Source organism: Falco rusticolus, chromosome 8, assembly GCF_015220075.1.
Source record: "Falco rusticolus isolate bFalRus1 chromosome 8, bFalRus1.pri, whole genome shotgun sequence".
Lineage (NCBI taxonomy): Eukaryota > Metazoa > Chordata > Aves > Falconiformes > Falconidae > Falco > Falco rusticolus.
Genome location: NC_051194.1, coordinates 40,172,694 through 40,188,285, shown reverse-complemented (window position 1 = coordinate 40,188,285; position 15,592 = coordinate 40,172,694). Strand labels below are relative to the sequence as shown.

Here is a 15,592-nt window from a genome sequence, read left to right as displayed (position 1 = left end):
GCCTGGCCCTCGGCCCCCACCCTCACTCCCAGCACATCCCCCAGCCCCACACACCGGGCTCTGAAAGGCTCTTTACTGTGCGGCCATGGCCTCAGCAGCGTTTGGCACATTTACAAAAGAGACTGAAAAGGGGGACAGCAGCACGGCGCTGCAGGGACACGGGCGCCTGGCAGAAACATGCAGTTCCCGGGGCAGCGGGGCCGGCCAGGCTGGGCTGGGGGGCCCAAAACAGGGGGACACCCCAGTCCAGTCTCACACCATCCTGCCTGCCTGGCCATGGGGAAGTCCTGGCTCACTCCGTAATAAATTAATACAAATCACAGCAAGAGAAATATATACAAGGCAGTAGCCTCTGCCCACAGTGGTGCTTTGGGCAGGGGCTCCTGCCCTGCCCCTGTTGGAGGCTCAGCCTGACACCAGGGCCCCCCTCCCCCCAGCCACTATAAAATCCAGTCGCCAGCAAAACAGCGACGGCCTCTGACGCTGCAGGGGTCCCCGCATCCCTGAGGCAGCCCAGCCTCTGCCCAAAGGCTGGATCCAGTGTCCTGTCTCCCATCAAAACATTTTGGAGAGGGATGGGTGCAGTGCACCCCACCAGTGCAGCTCCTGCTGGACAGGCACCACTTGCCAGCATCACCTCAGGAACCACTCGGCCCTGGCAGCCCCTGCCCCAGGACCACCCCGGTCCAGCTCAGGAAAAGTGGGGAGAGGCAAGCCACTCTGGGAGGCAGGGAGGGTGGCTAGAGCAGGGGGACCTCCTGAGGAGGCAGGTTTTGGGAAGCGCTGCCTGGGAGCTGCTCCCAGGGCCAGGGTGGGACAGGGCACGCATGCTCAGGGAAGTCCCTGGGGAGGCAAGGGCTGTGGGACCTGCTCTTTGAGGAAGGGATGTGGGGCACAGGCACTTGGGGAGTCGCTGGGGGGTGTGATGGGGTGGGAACAGGCGCAGGGAGCTGCACTCAGGGAAGGGGGGCTCAAATATGGGGAGGGCAATGTTGGGATGCAGGACGAACATGCCCAGGCCGTAGGGAAGCTCAGCAGCAGGGGCTCAGGGACTCCCCGCCCCAGCAGAGCCACTCACACCACACGTCCATGGGTACTGGTGTCCCCAGTCCTTGGGCTGAGTCCCTGCCGGAGGGCTCCCCCAGCACCTCCGGGCCCCGTGGACAGCCAGGGCTTGCCCAGCCAAGTCTCACATGTCCCCAGGAAGGGTGTCCATCTGCAGCCCCAAGCTGCAGTTGGTTGTCTGGGGTCAAGGGCACAGCCCCACTTGTCCCAGGGGGTCTGTCAGAGCAGGCTGGGGTGCTGGTGTCGCTCGAGGTCACTGGGTTGGCTTATACCCTCACAGCGGGGCCAGAGCCCGTGGTGAGGGGCACGGTGGAGCTGCAGTCATAGTCCAGGTCCACCACGGCGTGGGAGCTGGCGATGAGGCTGTTCAGGGATGGCCCTGTTTGCCGCTCTCGAAAACTCTGGATGTAGCTCTGCTTGAGAGAGGGAAGACAGAAAGTGAGGGGGGCTCTGCTCCTGGCCCACTCCATCCCACTCCACCCTAAGCTCTGCAGCAGCCCCCCAGAACCCTGTGCAATCCCACTCAGCCCAGCACTCAGGCCCTCTGGGGGCTGGCCACAGCAGGGTGCACAGCCCCATCCCTTGGGCACATGCTTTACACCTTGCCCACTGTCTGTTTCTACTGCAGCTGCAGCACTTTTGGGCACCAGTTTACATTTGCTCACAAAGGCTGAAGTGCTCCACAGTGGGCACGTGCCAGCTCAGCCCCTCTTGAGCTGCCTGGTCCCTGGGATACCCCAGCCTCGTCCCTTGAGGAGCTTGGATGCCGGCTGGTGCCTGGGCACCTCTCCCTTCTCTGCACCCCAGTCCACCCATATGGAGAAGGAAGGCCTGCAGAGGCTGGGGGAGATCTCTACCCTGGGTGCAGGACTCACGGGGGAGAGCACGTCCCCATCGAAGCGGCGCACAGGGTTGGGCTTGCGGCGGTAGGCGGGCTCAGGTGGGTGGGCTTTGTGCTGGTGGGGCGGTGGGTGGTGGGGTCTCCGCTTCTTCTTCTTCTCCTTTCGGTCCTCCCGCTGCTTGATGCGCATCAGCTGCACACGACGCTGCTGCCGGCTGATGATCACTGTGGGGTAGAGGGGCCTGTGAGTGCCAGGAAGTGCACCCAAACCAGCTCGGCACCCAAACCAGACCCAGCTCTACACACCCAGGCCTCCCCTTGTATGCTGTGTGCCCATAGTGTCCCAAACCGCTTATCTGTGCATGCAAAGCAGGTGTTGGGAAACTCCACTCCAGCCCCCAGACCCCTCAGCTCCTGCACTCACCCTGTGCCACGTCCACCTCCCCCAGCCCCCACATACCTTCTGTGTGGGAGTAGCCCTCGGCCGTGACCTTCCACTGGACCAGGACTCCCAGCGTGGTGAGGAGCGGCCAGACACCCAGGATGACCCAGCTGTACCAGCACACGGGGCGAGCAGGGGCCACCTTGATGCGCTCATAGATGTACTGCACCAGGAGGAAGAGCTCAATGAAGTAGTCAACAGTGACGGTCATGACGGCGCTGCCGAAGACAGCAGTGGAGAGGGTGGTGAAGAAGCGCTGCCACTGCAGGGTGAGGACGGCGAAGAGCATCCCCACGCCTAGGAGCAGCGCAATGGGGATCCACACTGTCGGTGGGTGGTAGAACTGCTCCATCACCACCAGCGTGGCCACTGCCAGCAGCAGCCCCAGGAGCAGCCCCACCATGAAGAGGCCAACACTGCGCACCAGCATGGTGACCAGCCCGCACAGGACACCGATGCCCAGCCCGATGCCCACTGAGGCCTCCACGCTCAGCTGTGTGTCCAGCACCCGCTCCTTGTAGCACAGCATGAAGATGATGATGGAGCCAAACATCAGCCCTGTCAGGAACATGACGGCCTTGAAGCAGCGGTAGCCTGTAGAGAGACCACCGCAGTCAGGGGTTTGATGGCCAGCACCCCTCCAGCTCCCCCCTGCCCTTCTCCCTGCTTGCCCCACCAGCCGTCAGGCTGGCCTGGCTCACCGAAGAAGCAGTAGATGATGCCAAAGAGGCAGCACATGGCACACACCACCGAGGGCACCACCTGGTAGCGACGCTCGATTTCCTGCTGGCAGCTGTGCCCCCACTCCTGGCCTGGCTCATGCGGCAGCAGCTTGAACCGCAGCGTCTGCACAGTTGCAGTCATGGCTCTGGGGACTCCTGGGAGAGGCATCAAAATCTCCGCTCCTGCCCCATGGCTCGCCGGCAAAACTGCACCCTGGAACCCGCCACAGCTGGGGAGACAGAGAGAAGGGGGATGGATGCACCACTGGCACACACCTGATGGCGAAGCCCACCGCTCGGCACCCAGCCACCAGAAAACCCACTCTGTCCCCTCGCTTCCTGCGTGGGAAGGAAGGGAATGGGGGAACAGCTTCACCTGTGGGGGCACAGCCCGTCACCCAATGGGTGGCTGCAGGGACACACTGTCCCCAGAGAACCCGCCTGCACCCCTGGGGAGCTTCACTGCCAGGACGCAGCACATTATAATTTGTCTGTGGCTTCAATTTCCTGCCCCTGGCTCTCCGGCACCCTTTCCCTGCTCAATTAAAGGGAGACTTCCACTACCTGGTATTTTCTGTCTGTGAAGTAATTATGCTCGGTAATTAAGTCACCCCTCAGTCTTCTATTTTTATAGGCTAAACAGATTGAGCTCTTAAGCTTGTACTCCAAGGCATTTTCTCCAATCCTCTAATCATATTTCTGGCTATTTTTCATCCTCACTCCAGCTCCTAGTGTCCTTGTAAAAACAAAGTGGGCCTCCACGTCGGATCAAGCCCTCCCACGCCGACCCATGGGGCTGGAGGGGGACTGGCCCCAGCTGGTGCTGCCCCTCATCCAAGGGCTCACCCGCAATGCCATGGGTGTGCTGGGATACCAAATTGGCAGTCGCCAGACCCCCTGCAGTGCTGACTCAGACGGAGGGGTCATAATCCCCCGCAAAGACTGATCCAGCTCCACTTTAAACCTAATTACAGCCGCCGTCTGCCTGCTCCCACCTGGAGCCAGTTCCAGCATCCCTTTGCTCCCTTGGTCCCTTTCCAGGCTCAGTTGGTTTAGGACTAGTTTATTGTCACCGGTCGTCCCTGGGCCAGTGCCAGTCCTTCCAAGTGCCGCGTTAAAGCAGCCTGCTCAGGACTGCTCCCAGAACCGATGCCCCGGGGAAGGTGCAGGCAAGAGGGCAGAGGCTGCAGACATGGCTCCCTATCGCCCGGCACCTCGGGGCTCCACCAGCGCCTCTTCCCTCGCCGCCGGCCTCCCTCCCTCCGGGGAGGGCAGCACCAGCCGGGGCAAATCCCCGCGGGGAGCCGAGCGCAGCGCCTAATCCCGGGGAAGCAGGCGGGCAGGGAGCGGGCAGCGAGCGCTGGGCCCCCGCGGGGGATGCCAAGCAGGATTGGACTTTAACCGCGGAGCCCGGCCGATGCCGTGCGGGGTGAAGCAGGGCTCCGCCGGCCGGCGCGCCGGGAGGGCGGGGATGGGGCACGGCAGGGCACGGGGAGCGCAGCGAGGGGCCGCGCTCTGCCCCTCGGCCCGCGGCAGGCCGGTACCGGGGCAGTGGGGCGAGGTTGCCCGGGAGAGCCGCTCCCCGGCGGGTCGCGGGCAGGCTGCGGGCAGCGTTGCAGGCAGCGTTGCAGGCAGCGCCCGGCGCCCATTGGCGCGGGCACTGTTGCTAGGGGAGCCCAGCGCCTGCTCATTGGCGCCGGGACTTGCCCACCTGCTGCCGCCCTCCCCGCAGCCCCGGGCTCCCCGCCGTCGCGGCCTGCCCCGGGTCCCCTGCCCTCCGCTCCTCGCCCCGCAGGCACGGCGCGGCGGGACCCGGGGGCAGCGCTCGGGGAGCGGCCCCCGCCACGGCGCTCCCCCGCACCGCACCGCCCCCCGGCCGGCCCCGCTCGCACCCCGGCGGGCTGCCGGGCCCCGGGCCGGCGGGGCGGGCGCGGCGTTGCTAAGCGACGGGCCGCAAGGCCGCCGGGGCGCGGGGCCGCTCCGCCCCTCTCTTTGTTCGGGGCGGGGGGCCCGGGGGCGCTGTGCCGGGCCCTGCGCGCTCGGCCCGGGCCCCGCGCTCTTCTCCCCGGGCCCGGGGATGGGGGGGGGGGGCGGGAGCCCGGTACCCGACCCCTTTCCCGAGGGACCCGGTGAGCCCCGCGCCCGCCGGCCCGCCACGTGCCGCCCTCCCCCCCGCCTCCGGCACGCCCCGCCCGCTCCCACCTGCGTTCCCGGCCCCGCAGCGGCGGCGGCCCCGCGGCGCCCGGCGCTGCCGACCCCGGCCCCGGCCCCCGCGCATGCTGGCGGCGCGGCCCGCCGCGCGGTGCTGAGCGGACAGCTCCGCCTGACGTCACCGCGCCGCGTCACCGCGCCGGCCGGGGGGCGGGGCCTCGGCGGGGAGAGGGTCGGGGCTGGGGGGGAGCGGGCGTGTGGCGGGGGTGCCGGGCTGCGCGGCGGCACGTGCGCTGTGGCGCGCCCCGGACCCGGGCCGCGCGCGGGCTCGCGTGGTGGGGCGCGCGCCGCGGAGCCGGAACAGGGCCGCGTGCGAGGCGCGGGGCCTGCGGGGGTGGCGGGGCCCGGAGTGCGGGGGCGCGGGCGTGACCGCCGCGGGGAGCCTCGTGCCAGGTGCGTGCAGCGCCGTGCACGGCGGGGCCGCTGCCAGCGCCGGGGGCGGCGGGCACAGGGGCTGTGTGCAGTGAGCAAGGGGCCTGTGCCAGTGCCGCAGGGGCTGCGGCACCGGAGTTCGGAGGGGGCAAAGGTGCACACGGGTCCCCCTGCGAGCGGCCGGGAGGTGCAAGCGGGGCAGGCAGACGGAAGGACACGGAGCTCTGTGGAGGCAGAGCTCCCCGGAGCTGGCACCTCCCGGCTGCGACGCTCAGAGACCCCCCGGGAAATCCTGGCAGGGATAAGTCTCTTGGCAGCAGCAGCCGTTCCCCTGGCAGCCCCTTCCCAGCCTCACGCCAGCACCAGGGAGACAAAGGCAGGAGCTGCAGCTGGTGGGGGGCTGCGAAGGGGCTGCCGGAGGAACGGCACTGCTGCCCACCAGCCACCTCCCCCGCGCGGTCCCCTGGGGCCATGCAGGGGGGCCTGGACGTAGCCTCTGCCCAGGCTGACCCTACAGAGGTGGTCGCTCTGCCCCCAACAGCTTTGTCTCCGTGTGGTTTTCCTGAGCTCAGAGTTTTACTTCTGAAAACTTAAGGATTTTGTCCAACCTGCACCTCTACCTAAATGCAAGTTGAGATCAGCAGGGTCGTTTCAGAATGAACCTCTCATCACTCATGCAAAATCATCCGGGTTTGTATAAGGTGACCAGTGTTAAATATTCCAACCTGTAAAGGAAATCAAACACATCTATTTCCTAACACGTTCCTCTGTGTACAGAAAACAGGCGACTCCGGTTGTTTATGATCGTGCCTGCTTTTTGGCCTTTGTCCATGAAAATCTGTGCTCATTCTTACTTCTGCATCTTTCTGCCTTCTGGCATCTCCTCGTCCCATCGCATTCCCTCCGCTTCTAGTTTTTATATGTTCTTCATTAAACTGCTTTCCACGTGACTGCCTTTGCCTGTTGCTTTTCTTGGCCTATTCAGGAGAAAAAGGCCTATGAAAATGAGCTGGGCTTGGATGATGGTCCCGTATCTCTGGGGGGTGGGATGCTGCCAACCACTTCCTGGTGAAAACAGGCTGCTTTGTTCCAGAATATGAAAGAGACCCTGGAGCCAAGCAGGCTCCTGCCCGCCCTCAGTGCCCTGCTGTGCTCTGTGGGCGGCCGGCAGTCCCCGGGGCAGGCAGGCTGTGTTTCATGGGGAGGGTGGGATGGGCTTCCCACCAGCCAGAGTAAACCCAGGGGCATCTGAGAGTCCTGACAGCTGTGGGACTGCTGGAAGCAGAGCCATGGGCTGGGAATGGGCAGAAAGGACGGGTCCTTGTCGTCCTTATTCAGTAGCGCCCGGCGCTGAGCAGCCACATAGGGCTGCCGGCCTTGCAGCTTCTGGGTTGGATCCATCCTGCACCGGAGGCTCCGTGTGTGCAGCAGGTTCTGCCCTGAGCCAGTTTCACCAGCTCTGCCTGCCGGAGGGCTGTCTGCCGGTGGCCAGTGGGATGGTGGCTGGCACCACAGCTCATAGCGGGACGGTGACCTGGCCGCCAGCTGGAAAGGCCCACCTCTTCGGTCCCATTTTGACTCCCAGGATGAGGGTCCCTGCTGCTGGGATCCCCTGCCACTCTGCCCACCCTCCTCCTGTACCGCACCGGTCTGCTGCTCTGCATCCAAAGGCTTTCCAGCCACCCATCCAAAGGCTTTCCAGCCGCTGCTTGCCCTCCGGCACGCCCACTGCCCCGGCTCCCGAGGCGCCTTCGGCAGCCCATGGCCTGGCCTCCGAGGCTCCCGACCGCAGCCCTGTGTCCCTTGCCTTGCCGCGGCCATCTCCCAGGGATGCGCAAGTAGGGCCCGGTGCCGCTGCCCACGCTTTTTTGGAAGACCCCCGGGCAACCACGTGCTTCAAGACCCCCGGAAGTTCACCAGCGTGGCGGCTCGGGCTGTCCCGGGGGGTGGCAACGCGGTGGCTGCTCCCCGGCCCCGCGAGCGCAGAGCCGGCTCTGCCCCAGCCCCGCCGCACACGCCCGGGCAGCCCCGCGCTATAGCCGGTTCAGGCGGGCCGGGCCAATGCGCTCGCCGGGCCGGGGGCAAAAGGCGTGGGGGCTGACGCCGTGTGCCGCGGCCAGCCCCGCCGAGGCGACCCCGGGCCCCGGAGGGAAGCGGCGCGGGGGCCCCGCCCCTCAGGGCCGGGTCGGCGCGGGGGGCGCCGGAGGCGGGGGCCGGCCGCGCGGTCTCCTAGCGACGGCGGCCCGCCCCCACGCCGCCCCGGCTCCCCTCGGCGGGGCCCGCCCCGCCCCGTGACGCGGCGGTGGGAGCGCGGCCCATTGGCCGGGGCGGGCCGCCCGCGGTGACGCGCAGCGGGGCGGGGCCAACGGGTGACACGTCGGACGGCGGCGCCGCCAGCGGGAGCGGCAGCCGGAGCCGCCCCCGGTCCCGTCCCGGCCATGCGGCTGTCGCTGGTGCTGTCGGTGCTGCGGCCCGCCGGGCCGGTGGCCATCGGCGTCTCGCTGGGCTTCACCCTCAGCCTGCTCAGCGTCACCTGGGTGGAGGAGCCCTGCGGGCCGCCGCCGCGCCCCGCTGCCCACCTGCGCCCCGACGGCGGCCCCGCGCCGCCTCCCGGCCCCGGCAACGCCAACGGCAACGCGGCGCGCAGGCCCAACGCCGTGCCCGCCGGGCTGGGCGCCGACAGCTGGGAGCCCCGCGTCGTACCCTACCGCCCGCCCAGCCCCGGCAGGGCCGCCAAGAAGGCCGTCAGGTGCGGGGGGCCGGGACGGGCCGGGCTGGGGGAGCTGAGCCCCGGTGCAGGAGCCGGGCTTCCGATGCGAGCGGCTACGGTGCTCGGGGTGCCCGGCTGCGGGCGGCCTGCCCGCTGGGCTGGTACTGGGGGGCTTTCCCGGTGACCCGGCGGTGTGCTGCCTCCGCCCTGCGGCCGCCCCGGTCTGCAGCCGGGTTTTTCTCGCTGCAAGCGCCTTTCCCCGCTGCTTCCCTTCCTCCCCGCCGCCTCCTCCCTCCCTCTACCGCTCCTTCCACCCCGCCGTTTGTTTCGGGAGCGCTCGGAACAGCCTCCCGCTCCTGCCCGCGGTGCCAGGGCTGCCTGCTGCGGCACGTGCTGCCGGGTCCCCAGCCCCGGCCCGGACCCTCCCGCGGCGGCACGTCCCCACCCCGCGCCACCACCCCAGCCCGCTCCGGGGCCGGCTGCGGCCCGGCCCGGCGTCCCCGGGCTGGCAGGGAGCAGGCAGTGAAAGGGCCTCCTTGTCCCGGCCGGGCGGTCGGACGGAGGGGTCTGAATGGGGCCAGTGTGTGCCGGGCGGGGCGGGGGGGGGGGGGGGGGGGTCGCTTCCTGCCGCCGCGCCGGGCTGCGGGAATTAAACTTGAAAGTCATTGTGAGTGGGGCAGCTGGGGAGGGGGACGCAGCTGGCCCCACGCTGGCTTCAGCCACTGCAGCGGGGCCTGGCTTTCCCCGGGAGGGCACACGGCCCGTCTGCCTGCGCCAGGGCGCTGCACCGGGCAGGAAGGTGCTTCCCAGCTCGGCTGTCCCAGCCAGGGCTGGCATCATGGCTGGGTGCCTGCTGGTCTGTGTCCCTGCTGAAGCTGGGGCGTGCAGCCCTGCTTCCCTCTCTTAGCCGTGCTCGGCCCCTTGCGAGCCTCTGCTTTGAGCCAGGCTGGCTGGCTCATGGGAAGGGAGGTTTCAGGCTGGCAGGGAGGACTTCAGCAGGGCGCTGTGCTGTGCCTCTGGTCCAAGCAAAGTGGCAGCCAGAGCCACTGGGGTGATGTCTCGCACATGTAGTTGAAGCCTGAGAGCAGTTCCTGCAGAGGAGCCAAGGTCTGTGCCGTTGTGGGGGGAGGGGGAGCATGGAGGTCGAGGTGGGGTGCAGTGCCCTGGAGCCAGACATTCTCTCCCTCCTACAGGACCCGCTACATCAGCACAGAGCTGGGGATGCGGCAGCGGCTCTTCGTGGGTGTGCTGACCTCCAAGAGCACGCTGAACACCCTGGGGGTGGCTGTCAACCGCACGCTAGCCCACCACCTGGAGCGCCTGGTGTACTTCACAGGCACACGGGGCCGCAAGGTGCCCCATGGCATGACGGTGGTGACACATAGTGACGAGCGGCCCATCTGGAACATGTACCAAACCATCCGGTACCTCCTGGACCACTACGTGAATGACTTTGACTGGTTCTTCCTGGTGCAAGACGACACCTACACAGAGGCACACCGCATCAGCCGCCTGGTCGCCCACCTCAGCATCGACACCCACCTCTACCTGGGCCGTCCCGAGGAGTTCATCGGTGGGGACACAGAGGGACGGTACTGCTATGGGGGGTTCGGCTACCTGCTGTCCCGCAGCCTCCTCCTGCTCCTGCAGCAGCACCTGGAAAGCTGCCGCAATGACATCCTTAGTGCCCGGCCTGACGAGTGGCTGGGCCGCTGCATCATTGACTACACAGCCATCAACTGTGCCGAGGAGCATGAGGTAGGTCCTGCAGCAGAGATGGCCTCTGAGAGCCTGATCCTGGCCCAGTGTGTTTGCCCACCTTCCCGTGGACTCCCAGGTCCTGGGGGGACCAGCCCTCACACCTGGTTGTCCTTTGAGCTTGCTGTGCTGGCAGCCAGTGGGATGGGAGTGTGAGTCAGGGCTGGCTGTGACCTGTCTCTCCTGGCTGGCACAGGGCCTGCGTTACCACTATTTTGAGCTGGGGAAGAACATGGACCCCGAGCGGGAGACCGACCTCCGTTTCCAGAGCGCTTTCACTGTCCACCCTGTGCTGGATCCCCTCCAGATGTACCGACTGCACAAGTATTTTGCACAGATGGAGCTTGAGAGGACATACCAGGAGATCCAGCAGCTTCAGGTGAGACCTGGCTTGGTTGGGAGAGTCTAGGCTCCTTCTGTCATACCTGTGGGCTTTCTGATTGCTCTGTTGCGTCTCCCCTCTAACGTGAGGGTTTCTCACTTGAACTTGCTGTGGAATGGGGTCAGATGAGCCTGTGTGGCTGCAGGGGCAGCAGTGCTGGCTGGAGAACAGCTTTGGGCCTGGACGGGTCCTGGAGCTGTGGTGGTGGTTCAGGGTGATGGAGCCAGCAGGGTGCTAAGGTCTGTCAGCAGAGGCTGGGCAGGGTGGGAGAGGGTGTGGATCCTGCCAATGGAAGTGGTGTGCCATATTCAGGGTGCTCTTCAGAGCAGACCTGAGGTGCTGGACAGTAGTCTGGCTGAAGGCAGAGTTGTTCTGGAACTGCTCTTTGGGCTGGGAGTAGCTGATCCCTGAGCATCGCGTGTCAGCTTGCCAGCAGCCAGAGCTGGAAGACCTACTTGTGCCCACCTTGGTACTCACTCCTCCATCTCTTCCCTTGCAGTTGGAGATTCAGAATGCCAGCAGCCTGTCTGCTGATGGGGACCACGGTGCCACGTGGCCCATTGGCATCCCACCCCCCTTCCAGCCCAAAACCCGCTTTGAAGTGCTGCGCTGGGACTACTTCACGGAGGAGCAGGTCTACGCCTGCATGGATGGCTCCCCCAAGTGCGAGCTGCGTGGCGCGGATCTGGCAGACGTGGCTGATGTGGTGGCCACGGCCATGGAAGAACTGAACCGCAAGTACCAGCCGGTGCTCCATGTCCGCAAGCAGCAGCTGGTGAATGGGTACCGACGCTTCGACCCCACACGTGGTATGGAGTACACATTGGACCTCCAGGTGGAGGTGGTCACCCAGAAGGGGCACAGCCGCTCTGTCACCAAGCGTGTGCACCTGGTGCGGCCCCTCAGTGAGGTGGAGATCATCCCCATGCCCTATGTGACAGAGGCCAGCCGCATCAATGTCATCCTGCCACTGACGGCCCATGACCGGGACCATGCTGCTCGCTTCTTGGAGGCTTATGCAGCAGCTGCCTTTGAGAGCAGTGAGAACACGGTTCTCACCTTTCTCTTCATCTATGACCCCTTTGAGGCCCAGCAGGTCACCCAGAATGACATCTTTGCCCCCGTGAAGGCCCAGATCACAGAGTATGAGCGCAAGTATGCAGAGGTGAAGATCCCATGGATCAGTGTTAAGACAGATGCACCTTCCCAAATCAAGGTCATGGACATCATCTCCAAGAAGCATCCCGTGGACACGCTTTTCTTTGTGGCTGGTGTGGGGACAGAGGTCACCATTGACTTCCTGAACCGCTGCCGCATGAACACCATCAACAACTGGCAGGTCTTCTTCCCCATCCACTTCCAGGGCTACAACCCTGCCATTGCTTACCACAACCAGGTGCCTCCCGCCACGCTGGACCTGCTGCGGGACGCAGGGCGCTTCGACCGCGACGTCTTCCACGAAGCCTGCTTCTACAATGCTGACTACATGGCAGCACGCACCCGCATGGCAGGTGATGTGCAGGAGAATGAGGACATCCTGGAGACCTTGGACATCTATGAAATGTTCATCAAGTACTCCAATCTCCATGTCTTCCGGGCTGTAGAGCCTGCCTTGCTGCAGCGCTACCGGAACCAGGCCTGCAACCCCCGGCTCAGCGAGGAGATCTACCACCGCTGTGTGCAGAGCAGCCTGGAGGGCGTAGGCTCTCGCTCCCAGCTGGCCATGGTGCTTTTTGAGCAGGAGCAGGGGAACAGCACCTGAACCCAGGGGCATGGAGGGGCTGGCCATGCCCTGCTGTGCCTGCCTGCCCACCCTGCCTCTTCTGCTGCCCAAATCTGTCTTCCTTCTCCCGGCAACTGCAGGGATTGCTGGTGCCCAAGCTTGTGACTTGTCCTGCTGGGGCTGCCTGGGCCGGGGTCTGCCAGCCCAGGGTGCCCAGGTCCTTCCAGAGCGGCCGTGGCTGTGCAGACCCCAGGGCGAGGTGGGGTTGGAGTCACTGAGCTGTGAGTTGGGATGCCCAGCTCCTCGCCCCAGAGCTGCTGGCTGCTGGCACCATCCCTCTGTCCTGGCTCCGCTGCCCAGACGGGAGGTGATGGGTTGCCCTGTCCTTTGCTGTCCCCCCTTGACTGGGGGCATGCAGAGCCCAGGGCCCCCTTGCTGTGGGGCCATGACTGCCATGGGGCTGGGGGTGATCCCTCGTGGTTCCCTCAGCGTTCTGGGGCAGGGCCGTGCCCCTCACTCTTTCAGAACATCGGCCCAGTCATGCGGGGTGGGGGGGGGGGGGGGGCACATCCCTGCACCTGCCACAGGGTTGGACAGTGGGATGGGGCATGTCCCACCCCAAAAGAGCAATAAGGAGGTGGTTTTGGGGTTTTGCCACTTGGCAGTGAGCTGGAGCGCTCCTGGCTGGTTGGAGTGGGGGGGTACTTGGCCCCTAGGGCTGGTGGGCACAGGGGGTGATCCTGCTGTATTCATGTACTGTGAGCTGCTCCCCATGGGAACCATGACCCAGGCCGCTTTGGCCTTCGCAGTATTGATAGGACGTTGGAGGTCGCAGCCCTTGGACGAGAGCCTTCCGCCAGAGGTGGGAGCCCTCCCCACCATAGGGGCGCCCTCAGGGTCAGGGGACACAGTGCCCGGCCCTGGTGGGCACAGCAGAAGGTTTGGCTGCGCATCTCCTAAGGAGAAAGTGACTGAGGAGCCGCTCTCTGCTCCTGGTTTGTATTTAATAGGGGGGAGAGGAGGGAGGGGTGCATTTACACTAATAAAATGGAGAGATTAACTGGTGGGTCTGGCTGATTCTTCCCCAGGGCACCTCTGGGTGTCCCACTGGGCGTCTTGTGTGGTGGCAGGTGCTGGCTGCTCGTATAAAATCTGGCTACGGCTGGCTGGACAGCTTCCTTGCAGAAATGCTGCTTTCCCCAAAACCACCTGCAGCATCTTCTACCTGAGCTGAAAGGTGACTGCATCTCCTTAGTGAGGTGAGGGGGAGCCCATCGAGTGGCCAAACAGACACTTGGAAATGCTGGCTTGAGCCCCTCGGGGCTCACAGCAGGGGTCCTGTACCTTATCTGATGCCCATGGTTCAGTTCCTGGGGCTATCCGACTATCGTTACCTGCTGCAAGTCACTGGTGGTGCAGCAGGGTGTTGAGCCCCTTGCCACAGGAGGCTGTGGTGCCTGTGTGCAGTGTGCTGAGCTCTGCGTAATTCCCTCTTTCCTGGTGCTGTAAATTTGTGGTCCCACTGACCAGCCCTCCTCAGCCCCAGCTGTGGGTGGAAAAGGGGCTGGTACAGTTGTGTGTCCTGCCACACACGCTGTCTCCACAACAGCCTTTGTGGGTTGTATGTGAGTAACAGGGAACCCCTGGCCCATGTCAGAGCAGAGGTTGGATTCCCCAAGTGGGGTATGCTCTGCTCTCCAGCATCTGGGATCAGCGCTGAAGGAAACTCCCGGGCCAGAAACTGCATCTGAGCACTGTGGCAGATCGTTGGGGCCAGACCTGCCCTCTCTGCATTGGTTTGACCCTTTTTTGGGCTGTTTTGCATCTCAGGGCTTCTCAGCATCTTGTGGTTTCCACTTCTGTGTCGGGCAGAGCACCATGGTCCTGCCCCGGACTGTTTCACCACCTACAGCCCCTGTTGCCATAATGAGGAGCAGGAACTGTGTCCCTTGGCCATGCTGTCTGCTCCAGGCATAATTTTCATGGCTCCACCTGCTCTTCCCACCAGCTCTTTGGTCATCACATTTTATGTGCTCGTGAAACACACACATCAAAGAGACATCCTCAAGAAAATTAACTGAACTGTTAAGTTTTCAAGGCTGTTACTGCTCAGTGAAACTCATGGAAAGCCCCTGGGCTGTGGCATACCTTCCCCAAAGATACCTCATTCATATGTTCCTGCTCCAGTCTTCATATCCATGGTGTAGGAGTGTTTAAATACAATTTTATTATATTTCAGATGATAACCGTTAGCTTGCTCTAACTATTTCTATTTTTGATCTTCCCCGAGCACATCCTTAATTCCTTTTAAATGTGAATCTGGGACAGAGGGAGCGAAGCATATGCAGGTGCATTACAGATACATTTCTTGTCTGAAAAGCAGACCTATGAGTTGCATGTGATTAGGCATTAGAAGAGTATCCAAATGGTAATAAAGCTGGAATTGTTGTTTAATTGTCACAAGATGGTCTAGATAGAGTTGCTTTTGCATCCTCATTGCTGTTTGCCCAGACTGAGTTAGAGCTATTTACATACTTAACGCTCCACACTATCAGCACCAGCGAAGCCCCCCCTGCTCCGACATACATACAAGCAAATGACAGTGCTCCTGGCACTTCCAGCAGTTATTGCTCTCTTTAAAAGGAGCTGGCAAGGTTTGAAGCCGCTGTGGTGTTTGCCAGGTTATTTGCAGTGTCAAAACATGCTGAAACCCTGGGGAAGGATGCGCAAAGTTTCGGGAATGGGGTTGGTGATGGGAGCAGGTTGGCCTGCTTGGTCGGGGCCCCAAACAACCTTCCTGCGTCTGGGTGAAGTAAATGGGTTCACTGGGCAATGGCAGAGACCTGCAATGATGGGTACTTAGGCACAACTGTGCCCTGCTCCCCTCCTGCCCACACAGGGCTGGCAGGTGCAGGCAGGGCACTGGGCCAGGATGGTGGCACTTGAAAGAGGCAGGGAGGAGCAGCCCTGGGTGCTGATGTGGGTGGCTGAGCAGACAGGGACTTTCTGCAGTTCCTGTTCAGGTTTGACTGGTGCATCCATACAACATGTGGATTTTTGCACAGGTGCAGTTGCAGAGACAGAGCACTGAAAGGGCTATTTTCCTAGCGGGGTAGGAGAAAACATGTGTCGGCTGCCCGTAGACTTCTGCTTCCCTAGAGAAAATTTTCTAAAAGCCTTAGTGGCTCACCACAGCCTTTGAGAAGAGCAATGCAAGTTCCTTTTGGGGTGAGGGGCTGGCTGGGTGCACTGGGGCTGGGTGGGTGCCTGCCTCCCCTCGCCTTCCTGCACCACGGCAAGGAAAAAGACTTAAACTGGGGGGAAAGCCCGAACTGCTGCTGTGCTGTTCTGCCCCCCCCCCCCCCC

General features: G+C 63.7%; 2 protein-coding genes across 3 annotated transcripts; one reads left to right on the top strand and one right to left on the bottom strand.

The window, feature by feature from the left end:
* Nucleotides 1–59: 59 nt before the first annotated feature.
* Nucleotides 60–5,395, bottom strand: TMEM198 (transmembrane protein 198). Of its 2 annotated transcripts, none has more exons than XM_037398707.1 (5): nucleotides 5,273–5,395; nucleotides 3,050–3,300; nucleotides 2,367–2,942; nucleotides 1,923–2,131; nucleotides 60–1,478 (listed from the first exon to the last, which is right to left on the bottom strand). In XM_037398707.1, exons 2-5 carry the CDS (start codon nucleotides 3,237–3,239, stop codon nucleotides 1,332–1,334), a joined length of 1,122 nt encoding a protein of 373 aa, XP_037254604.1. In that variant the 5' UTR covers nucleotides 3,240–3,300; nucleotides 5,273–5,395; the 3' UTR covers nucleotides 60–1,331. The 2 variants fall into 2 exon arrangements, with proteins under 2 accessions (XP_037254604.1, XP_037254605.1); XM_037398708.1 differs by having other exon boundaries at nucleotides 1,941–2,131; nucleotides 5,273–5,393.
* A 2,624-nt stretch (nucleotides 5,396–8,019) lies between these two features.
* Nucleotides 8,020–13,286, top strand: CHPF (chondroitin polymerizing factor). Its single transcript, XM_037398532.1, has 4 exons — nucleotides 8,020–8,402; nucleotides 9,557–10,121; nucleotides 10,318–10,500; nucleotides 11,003–13,286. The coding sequence occupies exons 1-4, from the start codon at nucleotides 8,092–8,094 to the stop codon at nucleotides 12,263–12,265; spliced, it is 2,322 nt and encodes a 773-aa protein (XP_037254429.1). The 5' UTR covers nucleotides 8,020–8,091; the 3' UTR covers nucleotides 12,266–13,286.
* Nucleotides 13,287–15,592: the final 2,306 nt, after the last annotated feature.